Source organism: Drosophila grimshawi, unplaced genomic scaffold, assembly GCF_018153295.1.
Source record: "Drosophila grimshawi isolate 15287-2541.00 unplaced genomic scaffold, ASM1815329v1 contig_1367, whole genome shotgun sequence".
NCBI classification, from domain to species: domain Eukaryota; kingdom Metazoa; phylum Arthropoda; class Insecta; order Diptera; family Drosophilidae; genus Drosophila; species Drosophila grimshawi.
The window spans coordinates 5,424,778-5,445,592 of NW_025062889.1; the positions used below are offsets into that span (position 1 = coordinate 5,424,778).

Sequence of the window (20,815 nt, forward strand, 5' to 3'; positions counted from 1 at the left end):
CAAAACGTCAAAAGGCGCCGCAACAAAGCAAATTGCTTGCTTCGTTTTTTTTTTTCCTAGTTATTTTTCTTCTTTTTTTTTCGTTTTTGATTTTGCATTTGGTTTGAGCTTGTGCTTTGTGCTAATCACTTGGCCTAAAGATGAAATGTGTAAGCAAACACAGTTTGTGCAAATTAGCTTAACCAAATCCAGTGGCAATTGGGCAATTACGTTGAAAGACTGACCAAAATGTGGTCGACTATAAGTATGGTAACCGAACTGTAGCATCAATTGTTGCATATCCCATTTGGATTCAGGAATATAAATGCTTAAACTCCTTTTAGCATTTATGGCCATAACTAGTCAAGTTGCTGTCGCAATAGGACGGACGGGGCATGTTTCTCCCGCAACTTGGTTACAACTTCTTGTTACTCTCGATGCTAGGCTTTGCTCGACAATTTGGCCATGTTATGGAGTTAATACTCCAGCCCCAAAAAGCCTGCTACAATTTGGCGCCTTGAATTGTCTTGTCACTCGCAATCAGTTGCTGAATTTACACGAAACACGCATTAGCCAAATACATGAAGTTGCATTACACAACTTTGCGTGTCAATAACAAGTCACGTGCTACCCCTCACCTACCCCCTTCACTCCCTCGTTCTCTTCTAACAGGCTGCAGTACTTCTTCTTTGGGCCATAAGGCAACCACCACAATGCAGCTTGCAAGCGACGGCTGACACTACTAACTATATATATGCGATATGCTTTGAGGCAAAGCAGCTAAGTGATGTGCCCGGTCTATTTTCATATTATGCTGATTTCCATTGGGAATACATTGGGACACATGTGCAAGAACCATAGATGTACATAATATGTACATATGTATGTATGTATGCATGTGGTTTATATGTATTTATATAACTGTATGCCACACGTATGCTCTACTCAATTATTTATGCAACATTCACTATTTTGTTTCTATTTAGTCCAGTTGCACGTTTTTATAGCACAATTTTCGATTTTGCTGGCGTATTTTTATGACGATTTCGTGTTTAGAGCATTTCAATGAACTTTAAGTAATTGCAAATTGATTGAAAGCCCCAAAAGGGGACGCGTTCTTCTTCTACTCTTCTTGCACTCCCTGCTCTCGATGATGTTGTTGAGGTATTAAGTGGTAGACTTGTAGTAGTTGTAGCCTGTTATCCTTTTATAAAAGGCACTTGCTGCAAATTACACACGCTTCTAAATTGTTTGCGTTTAATGCTTTCAATTAATTTAATGCATTTTGCCCCATTGCAATGGCTCTTTTATGGCGACTACCGACTCCCTGTCTCTCCTTCTCTCTCTCTCTCTCTCACTCTCTCACTCTCTGCCTCTTTGTATAACAAGCTTCTTTTGTATGCATGTATTTGTGTATGTGTATGTGTGTGTGAGCGTGCGCGCATTTAATTGCTTGTAATTTGCACTAATGACGGTGCCAATTACAACAATTACAACAACTACAACAAGCCTTTCAGTATGTAGCTTGTCATTAAATACGAATTATTATAGATTTTTCATGATGCGATTAAGTTTCCTGTGCGGGTCTCTGTTGCTTCTGCTGCCGCTGTTGCCACTGCTGCTGCTGTTCCTGTTCCCATTGTTGTGTGTCGCAACTAATGTCAAAATCAATATGGACTGCAAGTTGCGTAATTTAATTTCCTATTTCTGGCTATACTATACACCGCTGCACCGTCACACCACTGCCATATCACATTCAATGCCTGCTAACTCAATTAAAGTTGTAAGCAACAACAAAAAGAAGCTCAAAATAAACCAGGCGAAAAACCACTTAAAATGGCGGCAAAAATAAAACTCCACTCTTGGCTTGGCTAACTCTGCGGGCAAGTCCGGTGCTGGCTGTTTATCTCTATAATATCCATCTCTATCTAAAACTTTAGCACTCTCCCACCCCACCCCACCCCACCTTCTCTTTCTCTTTCTCACTCTCTCTCTGTCTCTCGGTCACTTTCTCCTCCATTTTGCTGCTGCTATTTACGCCATTTTTAATTGCTGCATGAAAAAGTAATTACAAATTTACTGTGTGCCGGTCGCGTAGTTTTCCACTGGATTCTCGGTTGTTTTCTGGGGGGGTGTGGATGGCGATGGGCTGGGGGCGTGGCAGTGCAACTCAAACAAAATTATAAGCAAACACGCAAAACTGCCACAAAACTTGAAAACTGAGGGGCCGCAAAAATACTAAACAAAAAAAATAAATAAGTAAATAAAAAAGAAATATACAAAATCAACCAAAAAAGGGCAAAAAAAAACATAAACAAAAACCAAAAGCGAAAAGCACGCAAAATGCTTCTTGTTTTTTTTTTTTTAGGTGGGAAGGGAATTATTTGGTTGGTTAGCTATTTTGGCTGGCCTGCAGGGGGCCGCGCTTAGCCAGACAGACGACTCGGAACTCCATAGTGGGACTACCGACTGGGAGTCGTCGCAGTCCGTTTGTGCAATCTGACCGCAGGACGACGAGTCCTTTCCGGCCAAAATAAAAGGGCTGTGTTCTTGTGTTGAAACAAATTAAAAAGCAAAGGCAAACGATTTGCCTTTGGCTCCTGTTACTGCGCCAACTGTTGTTGTTCTTGTTGTTGTTCTTGTTGTTGTTCTTGTTGTTGTTATTTGTTGCTAGTCCTACAAATTTAAAAGGACTTGCACAGTCCTGACCCTCGCACATGTTTCGATAAATTTAATTTAGCAAATTGCGTAAAGAAAGGCAAAACAAAAATAAACAGAAAAATAGCTGTCTGAATTATGTTAAAATACAATCAAATTTGTTGGGAGACGAAGAACTCAATAAAATTGTCGGACAACATATCGAAGGCTGTCTAAGTTTTATTTGATGGACAAATTCCATTAACGTATTTTTAGATATGTCGAAATAAATATGTAGCTTTAAGACACAATTTGGCATTCTTTCGAAACTAAAGTTCACAATGTAATAAATTGATAGACATCTGAAGTGCAAACTAAATAAATCAATTTGTAAAAATCCATAGTTTTCAACTAATGATGTCTTCAGTAGCTTAAACTCTTGCTTCACATTCGGTTCATTTAGTGAAACACTCACATTTATTCACCAGGCACCCACATTCAACGCACATGTTTTCAAATTTTTTGTAGAACCCCGCTCAATTATCTCTGATTGCACACTCCACAAAACAACTTTAACCACCATGTGCACTTTACATTTTTTCGCTGCTGTATTTCTTTGGCTCCCCTCAATTTTAATTTAGCTAATTGAAAATCGTAATACACCCGCCGGTCGGTACAGCGCCAACTTGGTGGACACGTGATGCTTGATATAAGTTCTTTTTCGCATCCTCTTCGTCAATTTTTTTTCGCCATTTTAGTGCATTGCATTGCTGATGCCCCGAAGGATCTGTCAATGCATTTTTCTCTTTGATCCTTACATGCAGCAAGCCTTGTCAGCTTAGAAGTGGTTAAGTAAGTTCCCAGCACTGATTCGTAAATGTTTTATTTAGCGACCACTCCAAATTAGATTATTTTAGAGAGTCGACTATAATGTGTTTATTATACCAAAGACAGCAAAAGTATTCGGGTTAAATTAGCTTTCAATTCCAGTTCGCAGCACATACGAAACTTGCATAAAAAATCAATTACTCAAAACTCACACAGTAATCACTTCGTAGCACTAAACAACACTCAACGACCAACGAAAAGAGCTGCAGTTCTGCAGTGCATGTCACTAAAACTAAATTAAATTAGAATAAAAAGGGCCACCCAAAGAAGAGAAAAAATGGGTAGAAGCAAGCGAAGGGGGAGGCGTAAGGGTAGTAAGATTGAGAGAGGAAGTGCGGAGCATACAAATAGGTAAATTAAACTACGCTTAATGGAGAAACTGGCAACCAAATGAAATCCTTGACTGTCTGTCGAGCATTTGGTAATTATGCTCCCACCCCCCTCTCTGGCGTGGTTTCCCTTTGACCTACACTTGGCATTTTAGTTAATAACGAAAAATCGAGCAAAGAGTTGACAAAAACAAAAATTAAAAAACCATACTGTGCAAAAATACTTGCCGCAAATTGTTAGCCAAAAAGGAAATTGCCAACAAAAAAAAAAAAGAAGGAAAAACCCTGGTAATAAAAGCATATTGCAGGTGGGCATTGAGAAGGAGGTTTCTGGTTGCACTTGGTTGATTGTGACTCTTGGCTAATGAAGATTGAAGTTGAATGACAGCTGTCACACAAGTATAGCGCATATGTGGGCCTTATGGGCTAATCGGGCCAATGCACATTTAGCTTTACATTTCTGGCTTTGGTTGTGCGCTGATTACTCTATGAGTAAGGAGCCATAAAGGGGCAACTACAGCTACTAATCATTGGCATATGGTTAAATGCAGCGGCAGCACTTTGTTAGTTTTATCCGCAACCACAAAGCCGCACTAATAACTTCCATAAGTCGGTTGACTCTTGCAGCGAGGATGATAAGTAGAAAAAAACTAGCAGATTCTTGTATTAGTGATATAATGAGCGAGCGCCTGCAAGTATGCTTTGACTATTTAACATTATGGTACTCTGACCAAAGTCCTCTATGATGTCCTGTGTGCGCAGAAGCATCTTTTGTCGTTGCTAATTAACTTGTTGCGTCGTTTAATTAGTCAGGCTACTGGACACGCAAAAAAAAAATTGAAAAACAAAAAAAAACTGCAACAAAATCCATAAAAAGAACTTGCTCGCTTTACTGGTTCCAGTTTCATTCTATTCTTTTTTTTTCTATCCGCAGATTTATCATTTTTTATCTTGTGGCATGTAAATTATGAAAATTATACAAATAGCAAAAAGTTTTTTTTTAATTAACCGCCGGTTAGTGAGTCGTTACTACACTTCCCATCTACCTCCACTCGGCTCCTCGCTGCCTCGTTCTCACTCTCCTACTCGTACTAGCTGACACTAATTGCTGACATACCAAAAATAATAATGCCACAGAATAGGCTAAACTGTCGAAAAGCGAACAGCAAATGCAAATAAATGTAGCATAGATATTTATTATTATGGTAAAAAAAAAATATATAAATGAAATGAAATATAGAGGCAGACAAAAATATTGCAATTTTCAATTTACACATTGCTATGACAACTGACACTTGGCACATAAATAAAAACAGAAGCAGATACAGAACTTATGAGGCGAGGCTATAGTAAAAATAAAACTCGACTGAATTTCATAATTAAATTGCCCAAAAAGTGGATCACACTTTGTGGCAAGCAAATGTGTGGCGGGGGTATATGAGATGCATATGAGATATATGAGAGCCGATGTCAGTTTGGTTGCATCATTCACATAGCCATTCATTCATTCAGTCATTCATGCATTCATACTTATATTCATTTATATGCCACATGGCAGTTGCAGTTGCAGTCAAATAGTCGAGTCAAGGCATCGCACTTCTATAAATAATTGCAAGCGAATTTGTCAAGCGTGTCAGTCAGCCAAAAAGGGACTGGGCAAAGAGTGGCATAGAAGGGAAGCAGGCTGGCAAGTGTGAATATATCTTGTTAATGTTTTTTGCTCCTGCTCCAACAACCCACTTGTCGCGACAAATTTGCGATGTCTTCGGCTTCGACTGTGGCATGCAAGGTGCGGCAACTTGAGTGCAAATGTTGTGCCATTATACTCTATTATGAACAGTATCCATAAAGCTTTCCTCTCGTCCTCTCTATCTCTCTCTCTCTCTCTCTCTCTCTCCATCTCGCTCTCTCTCTCTATATATATATATACATATACATATACATATACATATATTTATAGGTTTCTATGCATCCACAAACAGAGGAGTGGCAAGTGAGCAAAAGGAGGAGTCTTCAATGCGAAGAGCTCAAAGGCAGTTTTGAGGTGGCAATTAGGTTGGCATTTTTCTCACTTTACGAAAGTATTTAAGATGAGTATGTGTGTGTTTGGCAAAATAAAATTGCAATGCACATTGGCAAAGCATAAGATACTACTTGATATGCATAATCAAGTAATCGAAATATGTTAATTAAATTCTGTGTTCGAGTTGAGCTGTATTTATTGTTCAAAGACTCACAATAACTTAAATCTCTTTTAAATGCTACCTATTTCAACTCGGAAATCTTTGAAAACAACTCTAATTTGTTTAGGCTCAATTTCAGGAACTTTTGGCAAACCTTTTTTATCATTCCTGAGAATCAGCCTACACGCAGATCAAAATCAATTTTGGCCATAGTTTTAATTTAGTTAAGCCAGCTAGGTTGGAGACATCAAACTTTTGCCCCACACACACACACACACACACACACACACACACACACACACACACACACACACACACACACACACACGCAGTGACAGTCTAAACAAAAAGGTTGAGTCAGACTGTTGGCACACGCACATCTGTCGCTGATTTTGACATGTGGCAGGATTCTTGTTTAGCAAGGATCCTGGGTCATGAAAAGGGAAATGTGTGGGGCGGAGTTGAGTGGGGAAAAGACTTGTCTCTAGCATTTCCCACGCAGCTGCAGCAGGTAAAAACTCTTGAACTTTGCTTTGGCTTGTGCTAAAAAGTTGAAAAGCGGTAAACAAGCAGAAAATGTCGCGACTGTCAAAACTCTGGCACCAAAAAGGGGTTTCACAGCTATCTCCCTATCTCTCTCTCTCCCTCTCTCTCTCAGTCATGGTACACAAGCCTTCATATCCTGCAGTTGAAAATCTGTGCAGTGTCTGTCAAGGTTTTTCTTGCCCTATTTACTTTTTTGGCTTGGCAAGTGTTGCTGCCAATTTATTGCTGCAGTTAATTTGCATGAAATATAAATAAATGGCAAACAACTTGAGACAGTTTCGTACACTTTAAGCGAGACTCAACTGCATCTTCCCACACCCTGCTCTGCGTCTGCGTTCTATGGGACGTTGAGTTTAAATTAAATTAGAATTTCTCTAGCTACTTGAATCTTTGCTCTCGGTGTGTAATTTAAAACTATTTTACATGCTCCTAAAGTGCGTCACACTCTCTCGAACTGAGTGTGATCTGTCTGTGTGTGTGTGTGTGTGTGTGTTAGATAAAAAAAGGCATTTCTGCAAGCTTTTTGAGCTGCAACCAACTTAAACTTGTTAAGCTTCAGGGAATTTCAGCTTCGCAAAACAGCAAAAAGTGCTACAAAAAAAAAAAGAAAGAAAGAATATGTTAGAATATTTAAACTCAACGTGATATGCGCCAGGGAGCTTACTATGCCTTCTGTCTCTATGTCTGTCTGAATGTGTGTGCTTAAATGTGTGTGTGTGTGTGTGTGTGTGTGTGTGTGTGTGTGTCCGCATCTATGTGATTTATAGTGAGCTGGGATTAAGCTGTCTTTGTGCTGCACAAGAATGTTGTAGAAAATTTTTAGTATAATGCACATGACAGTAGTAAAAGACGGCGGCTGGCCTAACAGATCTCACAATTCCCTGAGGCGGAAGTCACAGACATTTGGGATTGGCATATGGACGATGGCATTGGTGAATCACAATGGGAATGGGAATGGGAATGAAGCATTTATTGCAAAGCTCAATGAAACACTTATAATGCATATGCCACTTATTGCTGCCGGCCAAATTGAGATGAGGACAGGTGAAGATGGTGTCTGTGGAGGTTGTACGATTGTCATTTAAAAGTAACAGTAACAGGATTTGGGTAGATCAATTTCAAATAATACTTTTATATAAAATCATTTTTTCATCTATTATCCTTGAGAAAAAAGGAATTTCAATAACATATTATATTTTAAGTATTGTCCCGTCGATATCCCAATTATATTTTCAGTCTTAGAAGAAACATAATAAAAATGTAGTTTAATTGAGCTCATAGAAAAGAGTTCAAAACAACATCTTGTTGTTTGTTTGTTTGTTTTCATATATTTTGTACTCGATACTTTTTGGACAGTTTCCGAGCTGAGTTCAGAGCACTTTAAAACCAATTAGCCAAAGTGCCACAGATACAAAAATAAAACTTAAAGGCAACAGCAAGAAAGAGAATCGCGTAAAAAATCAATAAGAGAACACAACAAATAAACAAAACCATATGAAAAATGGCGTCGCATGGCATAACGGTAACGTGACAAATAAAAAAAAAAGAAGAAATACTCGCATATCGTTGTCGTTGTCGTCGTCGTCGGCGTCATCCGTCTATGCGTGGTTAGGCGAAGCAAAAGCGATGACGACGCTGCCGCCATTGTTAATAGGATTAGGAAGCACAACAGCCAACAACTAGCTCAACAACAACAGCAACAAGAACAACAACTATGCTTTTGGCAAAGCAAAGCTAACGGCATTAGCAACGGGCAAAACCCACAGCAACAGCAACAATAACAGCAACAATTAAAAGCAAACGAATCACACACATTCACACACACACACACACACACACATAGAAATAACGGAAAAAAATACGAAAAATCATTTATAGTAAAGACAGCGAAAACAGCACAAGACAGAGATAACAATACATTCGACAGAAGACAGAGACAGCAAGTCAGAGCAAAGCAAACAAAAGTAAATTAGATTGTGTGGCCCATTAAGGCATTAAGATTTCATTGCTGTTGTTGTAGTTGTAGTTGTTGTTGTTCTAGTTGTTATACTACGTCTAAAGCTCGTCTAGTGGGTGGGGGTAGGTTGTGCCCTCTGCCATATGGGACATTAGTTGGCCAGAGACAGTATTGTGTGCTGTATTGTGTGCACGGCAAGAAAGGAAACAGATACAATCCAGAACTACAGCTAAACACAGCTAAGGAATATAAATTAGAAATTAGAAATATATCAGTTATTTTGTAGCATTTAAATTATTAAATTACAGTTTCATTTGTTGTTTAACAATTGTAAATATTAAAAGCAATTGTGCTATGAAAGTAAACAATTTTTCGCTGAGTGTATGTGCAGCTACCCTCGACGCGTTCGCATTGAGCACTTAAAGCGGCGTCGCCGTTGCCAACGCCAAGCACTTTAAGGGTTTCACTTAAGACCCTCCAACCCAAACCTTTCGACTACAGTGCTAGAAAGGCGGACTGTGCTAGGCTGTGCAAGCTACACTAGACACTACACTGCACAACACACACGCGCTTCATTTTCATTTTCATATATTGAAACACTTGAGCATTTTGTTGACTTGTTAAGGCCGTCAGCTCGCATCTAGCATCAATGGCAACTCATCTTGTTGCACGAGTCGCTGGCTACGTGACTTTTTGCGGTTTGCTTAGATTTGGCTGCTAAAAGTGCTAAAAATTGCCAATGGCAGCCAGCCGTCATCTCAAAGTCACCTATTTTGTTATTTAGCTATTTGCCTGTTTATTTGTGCGCTTCGCGTTTAATGGCCTTGAAGTGAGCGAGCGCGAGTCCGAAATTGTATCTTTGTATCTGTCGGATGTTGTCGTTGCATGGCCAGCTAAATTTAATGGCCCATTGAGGTGTGTGTATCTCAACATGTGTCTGTGTGTGTGTGTGTGTGTGTGTGTGTGACTAAGTGCCTTCTGCTGGCATTTGCCATTGTTTGCCTACTTTTAGGCACAGGCAATGTCGTTCAGCATTTGACTTAATTTAAAGTGTGGCGTCCACTCAAGTCGAATTGTCATTGTGTGTGTGTGTGCATCTGTGTGTGTGTGTGCATCTGTGTGTGTGTGTGTGCAAAGGGAGATATAATATACATTTGTAAACTACATATTTACCAAACGTGCTGGATGCACCATCTACAAGCTACAACGTGCCCCGAAACTCACCCCTAATGTGAATTTATATGCGGTGCTAAATAGTTTGTTATGTGCATGACAATTAACATCGAATGCTCCATTAAATCACTACGAAATTTGATGACCATTAATAGCTGACTCTGTTACAAATCGAACAGCACAAAAATAATGAAATAATCATGGGTTCCGCTGAGTTGATAGCTACGTTGATTTGTTGCGGACTGTCGTCGGTTAACATCTGCATTTTATGTCTTCGACAAACTGGCGCTTGAGGATAATAACAACGATTCTCTCTCCTTAAATCACCATGAAATTCAGTTTGCTTAGTTACTAATTGAACATGTCTCAATATAATGAGATAATCGGTGGTTTCACTGGGATAATTAGTATGCTTACTTCTGGTGGGCTGTTCGTTTAATGATTTAGTTCTTTTTTAGGAGTATCACAAACATTACTCTTAAATGTATACTTTCTTTTATTGTATTTATTAGAAAAACCAAAGTCCATTACAACTGACCACCTAATTTCCACCTCTTTCTCTTTGCAGGTAAATAAACATTTCACACTATTCACACTCTTCAAAATGCAGGCATCTGTAAGTAATTTAATCAGCCTGTAAGGCATTTTCAATGGGCGAACGTAAAATTTCAATTAAACTGAAGTTCTCACACCCAACCCTATGAACATTTTTGGTCAACGTTGTCATTAAACATTAGATGGTTGTTTTCAAACCGGAAATTCTTATCAAGCAGCAGGCACATAAAAATTCCGTAAAACAAATCATCTCAGACTGCCCACAAGTTTTTCCATGACATATTTATGCTGATCATCATTAACGAACCCAAAAACGAACCCGAACAAACCCTTAAAGAGAATCAAACTCAGCGAACAAGAAAATTAATTTATGTATGTGCATTTGAAGTTGGGCGAAAGGGTTTGCCAGCTTTTAAAGGTAGGGGGGAAAACTAAACACATCTCGACTCGAGTTCAACTTCTCTGAGAAGTCTGGACAATACATGAAATCATTAATATGCTGAGCTCTGCATGTGACAAAGGAAACACGGCCAGAAGCCAGTTGCCAGTAGTTAGTAGTCTGTGGCAGAGGCACCAGAGGCAGCAACAACAATGCAACAATAATGTGCTTATAAATATATATTGTTGGGCGAGTGCTTAGGATGCTTAGCATCATTTCAGATTTTCAGAATCAAGGGTTGCGTTGTCTTTCCCAGGATCAGTATTAGAACCCCACAAAAAAAAAATTTCATGAAAAACTTGTTTAGAATTTCACATCTTTTCGATTGTCTTCACTCGTCTCATTTTTGTGTGTGTTTCTGTTTGATTTTGGCGTTGATAACAAGTTCAGGATTCAGGGTTTTGAAGGTCAAGCGAAAGACGTTCACACGTTTCACAATTAGCAGCTGGCGTTGAGATTTTGGTCAGCAAAAGTCGACATATTAGAAAGAGAGTTATTAGTATAAGCTCGATACTATAAAAACATACTCTATATGCATATACATATGCCCAATCCTAACTACTTCATGTGTTTGCATAAATTGACCCACTGCAACCCCAACAAACTGTTTGAATAGATCCTGTGTGTGGATGTGTCTGTTTTTTTTTTATGTGCCCTAAACCTTATTTGATGTCAAAGGGCAACCCATTCCGCAATGGGACACGCGCCCAAATGACGCCTGCCCTCCACTTTGTCCTTGTTGTCCTTGCTGTTTGTTGTTACTGTTGTTGTTGTTGTTGTTTTTGTTGATTTTTATCTTTTGGTAGTTGTTTATGCAGTGCTTCGGAAGTGGAACTGGACTGTGGACTGGACCCACATATATTTTATAGTTGGCGGCGGATTTGTTGTGTTGTGTGTGGATTTTATTGAGATGAATTACATTGAATATACGTATAAATGAGGGTCAACGATTGCAGTCACAGTTTGCCACTACAAAAATCCCTCTATACTCAATCCCAATGCACGTCTCATATGTATTAATGATTTTGGATTTAACTTGATGTACTGACCATGTTCATCAATGTGGCTTAAGTGGGTGGCGCCCACAATCACAATCAATATGGGGGAGGCGGTCAAAAGTAAAACTGTGAGACATTCCGAATGGTTTGAATGGCAGCTCGAAGGATATTGCTGCGCCTAGTAGTAGCGCAAAATTTTAATGTCCCTTTTGCTGTTGCGTTCATAAATTTTTATTATGTAATTGAGTTTGTTCGGGGCTTTTATTATGGCATCGGTCCTGCTTTCGGGGGTGTCTTTGTCGAATGTCTCCAAATAAAACAATAAAAGCAAATGGTAAAATGGTAAAATGCTGAAATACCAAAAGGGGGCATATTAATAAATAAAATGGGGTTCACAGTGTTTAGGTTTGGGTTTACGCTGCTTCGGATTGAGAGGGGAGTGGGGGAGAGGTTAGCACCAATATCTTTATGATATGCATGTTGTACAAATTCTGGGAAACCTTCGGTTAACCGATCAATATATGTAAATCCAACTGGGTAAATGTGCAGTGGGGAAAGTCGGCATAAAGATAAGAGTGCAGGAAAGTTAAGATAAGAGATTAGCTGACTATGTCTATTTGGAGAGGGTGTAAACTGACTGTAGAACTGATATGCATGTAATTAAAAAGGGTATTTTATATGTTTATAGGTTGTACTCCTCAGAAAACGTAATTCTAATAAATAATGATTCACAAGAACAACTGTAGCTTGCTGTATTCGAATTGCTTAGAAGTTACTCTATTAACCTCAAGTATACATTATAAATGATATGTAAAATCCTTTCAATCAGTAGTTAATCTGTAACTCTCAAACCATTTTCGCAAATTCCAACCCAAAATAAGTAATAAAGAAAGCTCTCCAAAGTATCGACTGCATATTCATAACATTTGATTGGCTTCTTGGGCACATTTGTAAAAATGCCGTTGCGGGGAATCTGCAGTCATTCACACAGCTCATTATTAATTGATTAAGCCGCCGGAATAGGTCTCCAGAATGTATTACGTTTTGACAGCAAACACGCGCCAATGAAACGCCTCAAAGAGGAGTCCCCTTTTCAGATAAAGGCGCCATAAATTTACATAAATTACCCGCATGAATGCAAAGAATGCCTTGAAGAGCACCACAACAGCAACAACAACAACAACAACAACAACAACAGCAACAAAAAAGTGTCCCAAATGCGCAGCAATTCAATAAGCAAAGCGAGTGAAAGGCAAACCTGAAACTGAACTGAAATATGCGGCACGTTCCACACGTAACTCGAGTTCTACCTCGACTTCTGGGTTCTGGGTTCCTCGGCTCTGGGCTCTGCTTTCAACAGATCGGAGGGAAATACATGTCCCGTAAACAGATGCCGCACGCAATTAGCATGCAAAAAATACAGAAGAATCCGACGCCAGGCTAAACAACAACAAAAAAAAAGAAGTTAAATAAAAATAAATAATAAGACATCGAGCCGAGCACACGCTCATAAATCTTGTGCGCACTTTTCGATCTGGCTGCGACCGGTTTATCATTTCTGTCTTTTTGTTTGTCGGTGTCCCATATCCGAAACCCTTCTCAGCTTTTGTTGTAGTTACGCACAATGGGCGCACTCAAATCCGGTGAAAGGTTAAGGTGTCATTTCTTTTTCATATTCTTCTTCGTTTTTTTTTTTTTTTAGCCTCAACTCAACAATCAACAAATTTGTATAACATTCTCACTTAAATTCTTAACTGTTCTTTTTATGGTCTTCCTAGTGTCACAACCCTTAAGTTGACAGAGGCCGGTGTGGGTGGTATTCTGGAATTTCTTTTCTCTTACTTTTTATTATTTTTATTCTCATTTTATTTGCTTTTTTTGTTGTTGCCTGTCAAATTGCTGTCAACTGCGCCGCCCAGTTTCAAGTTTAATAATGTAAGTTGTTCTAAGAATTGTCGTTGTTGTGGTTGTCAATTGTTGTTGCCATAGAGCACGCAAACTCTACCCAAGTTTATTCTTTTTAATTAAACTTGAATGTGAGACAACTCACGGCTTTGGCAAACTAGAAAATTTAGCTAGTATTTTCATTGCCTTTTCTTTTTTTTTGTGTGTTGTGCTGGTTGACTTTGAAAGTTTTTGTAATGTGATTGCCTGCTAAAAGTTTTGTGCCGTTTTGTGGCCTATTGACATTTTGCAATTACAGTTAAGATCGATTTTCCATTCGCATTTCTAATAGGATTGTGTACACTGCTAATTGGATCACTTCAACGGCTCTAGGCAAGCTCTTTATTTAGTCTCTTACGACACCCTTCAGTTTTAGGCTCAGCTCTTCTCAGTGCTCTTTGGCTCAACACATCACTCAAACTCAATTCGTAGGCTTTGTGAATAACTCTTGAACAACCCCCAAAAGTAGCTGCAATCCTCGCAGTCTCTCAATCTCTCACACACTCTTCGACTCGCTCTCAGTCTCCCAATTGTCTTGCATATCTAATGGGAAACTTCAGTTGGACCTTTCTTCAGTGACTTCTCCAATGTAAACTCGCTTGACTTTGATTTGTGCTTAACTCCTAGGCCAATACCCTCCAAATCTCCAACTCCAACCCCAAATTCGGTGTCAGGCGCTAAGCTGACGTCATCAACACCCGGTCAAATGTTTCTGGGCGTGTAAATTGCATGAGTCACTTCACTCGCACCCCTCGTGCATAGAGTCTCCCCACGCATATTCCAACCACTATCCGATTTCAGACCCTTTTCAGACCACCGCCCACGTAATTGCTTCCTGCAGATTTCGGACATTCGAGCAGTGCCCATTCGGTTTAAGCCTCAAGCCTTCTCACTCTCTCTCTCTCTCTCTCTCTCTGCGTTCAGCCTTCAGTTTTGTGCCTTGTGCTTTCTGCCGGCTGCCCTGTGCCCTGCATAATTAAGCAGTCCGACTGTATTTTAAACCACTTAAAATTGGCAAACGGAAGTCCTGCGCTCAGTCACGCCCCGCAGCAAACACCTGTCAAGTTTAGCTGCCAAGCTGTAGAGCAAAAAAAAAATAAAAAAAATAAATAAATAAAAATAAAAAAAAATTGAACCGTATGCGACTGGTAGTCCTTATTAGCAGCGCCCTCTAGCGTACACATTGCAATGTTTCATTGCGACAATAAAATCGAACACCCGCTGTGCCTCCCAATGCCAATCAAACTTTCGGTTGCCTCTGCCAGTGACAGCCAGAAACACACAGAAGGAGCAGAGCTGGACGGGGAGTGGAAAAGGTACTTCTGCCAGCTCCGGAGCAGTCGTCTACTGTCCACCTGATCCCCAACCTCATCAAAATAGGCGCGGGTCAATCGATATAATTTCGCCATTCCACACACATATACATATATATATGTATGTATATGTATATATATTTATTGGCATTACTTCGACTATATAGAAATGCTTTCTAAATGGCTGGGTGGTTTATTTGATTGTGGGCAATGTCTGTTCTTAGGTTTTGCCAGCGACAATAACAGCTGAGAAGCTCATGACAAATTCATTTCACTTGCACATGACTAACTAAAGCCGAGGCAAAGGCGCAATAAATGGCGTCTGGGACTTATAGACAACTGCTTAATGGGTGCGAGGAGCGGGGGTAACAAAATAAAAACAGCAGGAGCCACAGCCAGGATAATTCTAATAGCAAGTATAAATAGAAGAGAGACAAGCGATGTTGTGCATAGACAATGTATTTGACTGTCAGTTAATTTCAAGGCAAACATTGCGAAATTTACCTGATGATGAGTTTATTTCCTTTGTAATCAATGCAAACATTTAAGAGTTTGTAAAGTGGCAATCATATTAATAGTGATAATGGCAGAAAAGTCTAAGGATTCTAGTCAATTTATTTCAAGTCACATATTTAATAGATTATTTACCAGTTCTTTATAATCATTCATTTGACTTTTTTACTCACCTGTCTGTCTTCCTATTCCCATTCTATTAAATTCCTTAATTTATTTACTACGCCAAGTTGCTGCCAATAAATAACTAAGAAAACAATATTAATAAAATGCCATCAAGTGAAAGTTCAGCTTTCTTCAAGCCACACAAAACTCTATATATAGCGTCCATTAATCGCACGGGCTTCCAATCATTTGTCATATTTGGTCATTTAATAATAAATTGTCGACACTTGAGTCATAAATTCAATTAAGTGGAAATAGTAAATGGCGGGTCAGTCTCACAAATTCATTAAATAATAAAGTGTTTGTTGTGGTCAACTATACAAATATATATGTATGTAAAGCCAGCTGTGCTGTGCTGGTTGAATGAACCCCAATACCCAAAATAGACCATGGTAAATGTCAGTTTTGTGGGGCCGCATAATCATCATCATCATTGGTCATGCCAAGTCGAATAAGTGTACTACACCATAAGTTGGTTTTTAGTTTTTAATCAAGTTTGTCTTTCTTATTTGGTTTTTGGTTTTTTTGGGTCTATCATTAACATAACTCAGTGGTCGGTCATCGTTATTAGGCTGAACTTTGCGCCAAAATTCGACCCTCAACAGATGTTGCAAAATAAACCGAAACACAGAGACTTCTAATCGAACAAAGAGTCCTTACAGCTTCAGTTTCTTAACTACCCTTCCGGGTTTGGCCAATGACCAGGCAATACATTAACTTACTGTTGAAACTTCCTCCCTAAACTCAAGTCTCATTACAAATAAATATCTTTGGACTATTTATAATGCCAGAGCGGGGCTGAACTGGACTTTGCCTCCCCGTTTTCTTTTTTTTTTTTTGCTGCTGCTGCTGCTGCTGCTGCTACTGCCTTTCCGCCTGCTGTCTGCGCAAATTATGCAGATTAAGGGTCAGTCAATCTGTAGTCTGTAGTCTCGGGACCACAGCTGGCGGCCGTTAGAAGCTTCCCTCTATAGCACCTGGTTGGGCAGTTTGTTTCTTACCAGCAACTTTTCCTACTTTTTGTGGCTGCATATAAAAATGAATAAAAAAAAAGAAGCAAAATGAGCAAAAAACGAAAATGCGTTGCATAAAATTTACATGAAAATCAAATTTTCATGTTTTGCTGTTTTGCTGCCTGCATAATTTGTTCGAATAGCAACGCTATGCCAATAAATGTAAGCCATTTATTATGTTTATAGAATATCTCATATGGTACGTACGTAGTACGTAGTATGTATATTTTCGACTCATACTCGTAACGAAATTTAATTGTGTTTCTGTGCCAGGCCACAGCACAGTTTATTGCATAGCATTAGGCGATTGCCAGACAGACAGACGGACGAAATGAGTTCATAATAAGCCCAGCAAAAATGGCAATTTACAGATGGCGCCCCGATCTGCCATTTTTCTGGGTCACATGTGTTAAACACAAATGCTTAACTTTTGGCCCAAACGAGCGCCCACAATCCAACCACCCCCTCAACCTGCCCTCCTCAACCTGCCTCCTGCTCATTCCTGTTCCCACTAAAACAAAAGTTTTGTGCAGCGCCAAAATGTATGCCACACTCTCATATTGCAATCTGCCAGATGCGGCCACTGGCTGTCGTTCCGTCCATGTGCCCGTCTGTCCGTCTGCCTCTCAGTCTGTCTGTTTGCCTGTGTTTGTTTAGTCATAGTTTTTTTTTTTCTGTATTTTTGGCCCCAGACTTTCAAACGGCACTTTCAATGCCAAAAATTCGCACGTTAATTTGTCTGCATATATTTTTTTTACCCACCGTATTCGACTTTTAGGCTTATCAGCCAAATGCAAAATGTGGCTAGCGAAAAAGCTTCTTTTTTTTACATTTGCACATTGGTTTTGTCTATTTTAATTGAGTTTTGCTTCACTGGTTTTTTAGTATTCTATCTCTTAGTCTATTTTTTGTATAGTGTTTTATGCATTTTTATTATGTTTTAGACACAGATTTAGTTTGAAATTTATAGAATGGTTTTTTAAGCTATCGAAGGTAAAAGGGGAAAAAATAAAATGTATACAAATATACCGGTATTATTTTGAAATGTAGAGCTCTAAGCAAAATATACGGATCAGACAGAGTTTTTTCCAAAAGTACCCAATATTTTCCATCCAGAGAAAGTGAATGAGTTTTTTTTTGTGTGTGTGGTTGGGAGGTAAGTGGATAATGCCGCAATTCTTGTTTGTGGCTTTTGTGTTTCGCCCTCAAGCTTCACAGAGACTTTCACAGAGACTCTCTTATCGTATCTGTGCAATATGTCAACTCTAGACCACACAACAATAGCACAGACAAATACATTGCACACATATTTTCCCATTTTCAGAATGCATTCGCGCTGTCAGTAGAGATACAACAACAACAATAACAGCAACGGCACGGCAACAAAATATCTACACAACAACCAACAAAAAGAGATAAACAAAAAGCCAATTCCAAATACGCGCTAGGCATTTTGACATATCTTTTGTCGCCATTCTTGTGGTTGTTGTTAGTGTTTCCTTTTGTTTTTAGCGTACATTTTGGCATGGCACAAAAATGCGTCAATGTCAGCGACATGCAGCCAAAAAAAAGATTACAATATTTCCCCTTGCCACTTTTTTTTTTTTTGTTTTTCCACTTTGCGTGATTGTTGATAAATATGACAATAAAATGGACATGTATCGACCAATAACAGCAACCAGCAACAAGCTACAAACAACTTCAAATAAACGAAATATTTTTGTGCACTCGCGCCCTCGGTACAGTTAAGCTTGGCGCATAACGGATGGCATGTGTGTGTGTGTGTGTGTGTGTGTGTGACGTGTGAAAATGCTGACAACAACCGCAACAACAACAATACGGAACACATGCACAGCTTTTGAGCGCCCAAGTTTTTAGCATTGAGTACAGTCTGCCAAAAACAACAATAATACATTGCTTTTTACTTTATACTTTTCTTCTTTTTTGCTATGGCGCCATCTGTCGGCAGGGAGAGTGAATCTGCAAGTGTATGTAGAGTGTGTGGTGTGTGTGGGGTGTGTGTGTTGGTGTGTTGCCAAAAACGCACGTGATAAGCATATGAAATTTTATGGCAACTCTATTTGTAACTTTCACCGTGTGTGTACAACTTTTTGCTTTGAAGCTTGCTGCCAGCCACCATCTCCCTGTCTGTCTCTGTCTCTGTCTCTGTCACCTCCCCTCTGTCTCTCTCTCTCTCACTCTCTCATTTTCTGTGCGTCCCTGCTACTTTTGTGTGTGCACTGACTTGGAAAATACTTTTTGTGATAACATTTTATGGCTTGACAAGCAGCCAACGCAAACTACGCGCATCTCTTTTTGCACAGAAAAAATTATAAAAGCAAAAAAGCAAAAAAAGAAAACGAAAATGTTGCAAGTTTTGAAGCATTATGGCGTCTCAGACACATACATACATGGGATAGTTACCGAGTGCCAGGCATCAATTTGCAATTTGACAGCTGCCTATAAATAGCAAGAGAAATGACAACGCCAACTTACAATCACTTTGACATTGATGGAACTTGCTAAACTGTTCCAACTTGTAAGCCAACAAGAAGCAACAAATGGAGTAAACCATAAACATAAAGAAACCCCCAAAATTGTGAACTTTGAGTTAATTTTCAACCGTTCTGCATAAAGCTTGCTTTATTGTCTCAAATGAAATTTACTGTGTATGCAAAAGTCAGATGTCCCAACAAAATTCCTGAATATGGCAATGTGTTAACCTTATTGAACTCTAATATCCTTCTTCTGTTCTGTTGACATTGACGTTGCCATTGCCAGATTACGTGTAAATGTTTGTTACGTTAAACTAATCAATTGAGAAATGATAATGTGAACTGGGTGAACGATTGGGCGCTGTTTTGTTGCAGCTCTCCTTACTGGTTGTCGCTGGTTCAGCTGATGGTGCCAGCAACGCCGCCTTGTGCACCTTAAAGCCATAAATGCTACATCGAGGGTGATAATATAATTCAATAGTAATATATAAATCGATTGCTAGACTGACCGTGGAGAGTACTTCTCGATTGGTGGCTCTGGCAACAGTTTGGGCTGCTGCATGAAGAACATGTGCGGAAAACTGCGTCCAAACATGGCGCCATCGAGGGCGCATTGAGCATTCGGTTGATAAATGTCCTGGCAGCGAGCACAATAAACCTTGACATGGGACTCGCCAACGCGATCAGTCAGACCCACAGGCAGCACCAACTGACCATCGCAATGGATCCGCGGACAGACCCCAAAATCTCCGCGTTTATATTTAACGCACATGTCCGCAATGCCCCGTTGGCTCAGAATATAGCGTGCATGGATCATCCCATAAAGCTGTTCGACATTCTCAGGATCGATGAACGAGTTATTGACCTCGAAGCCATATTCAGTATCGAACTCCGAATCCAGTATTGCATCGAGTGTATCATAATAATCTGGCACCAATGTCTCCAGACCCGTCAAATTGAATCTGTCACGGGCGTATTCGTCGGGCACGCGGCACAGAAACTCATTAGCCTGTTGGCCAACAAACCAATCGATCCACGAACCATCCGACAAGGACATTTTGCTATAAATATAAATATAAATATTTGTATACATCTGTTAGTATTTATAAATGAATATGCTGCTTACATGTAGTTTGTATTCACAATGTGCTGTTTAGAAAACCGATTTAAAGTCTGATTGAGAGCTAAATATCCAAATTTTCTAGATTCGAATATCTGACAGCCCAATTCAATAGCTTACTCTGTTTGTTACTATTATTTCATTTAATTTTCGTTTTTGCCTAATATAAATATCAAGAAAATATGGTACAAAGAAAATAAAAAAAAAAACAAAAAGCTTAAAGATTTTACTATTTATTTTAAAAGTGTTTATGCGTTCAGTACAAACAAAAATGCATTCGTCTAGTTTCATAAAATGTATAAGATATGTAAATAAATTCGAAAGCGATATGCCTGTAAACATTCCAAATATCAAATTGTGCAAATTCGTGCGGCATTACAAATATAAAATGACCCCGAAAATCACCAAAAACGAAAAAAAAAAAAAAATGGTGGACTTTGTACACGCGACAACAAAGGAAATAAACACGCATGCTTATGAGGTCATCAACAGTCATGAAATTTCTGTTTGCCAGGGGGAAAGTTGCAGGAGCTGACATTCTGTCGCAAGCGCTAAGCGAAGGAAGCGT

The 20,815-nt window shown here is 39.2% G+C and overlaps 2 protein-coding genes across 7 annotated transcripts in view; one reads left to right on the forward strand and one right to left on the reverse strand.

Moving 5' to 3' along the window:
- The window catches only part of LOC6560487 (muscleblind-like protein 2), a 127,781-nt gene that overhangs the window by 62,204 nt on the left and 44,762 nt on the right, over nucleotides 1–20,815 (forward strand). The window lies entirely within an intron of this gene.
- LOC6561019 (suppressor-of-stellate-like protein) lies at nucleotides 19,244–20,307 on the reverse strand. Its single transcript, XM_032734212.1, has 3 exons — nucleotides 20,254–20,307; nucleotides 19,637–20,188; nucleotides 19,244–19,577 (listed from the first exon to the last, which is right to left on the reverse strand). The coding sequence occupies exons 2-3, from the start codon at nucleotides 20,182–20,184 to the stop codon at nucleotides 19,442–19,444; spliced, it is 684 nt and encodes a 227-aa protein (XP_032590103.1). The 5' UTR covers nucleotides 20,185–20,188; nucleotides 20,254–20,307; the 3' UTR covers nucleotides 19,244–19,441.

What these genes read in the sequence shown, in the direction of transcription:
- LOC6561019 (XM_032734212.1), bottom strand. Translation starts at nt 20,184, where the DNA reads ATGTCCTTGTCGGATGGTTCGTGGATCGATTGGTTTGTTGGCCAACAG. An exon ending in ATCGAGAAGTACTCTCCACG is followed by an intron (nt 19,578 to 19,636) that starts GTCAGTCTAGCA and finishes CCCTCGATGTAG; the next exon opens with CATTTATGGCTTTAAGGTGC.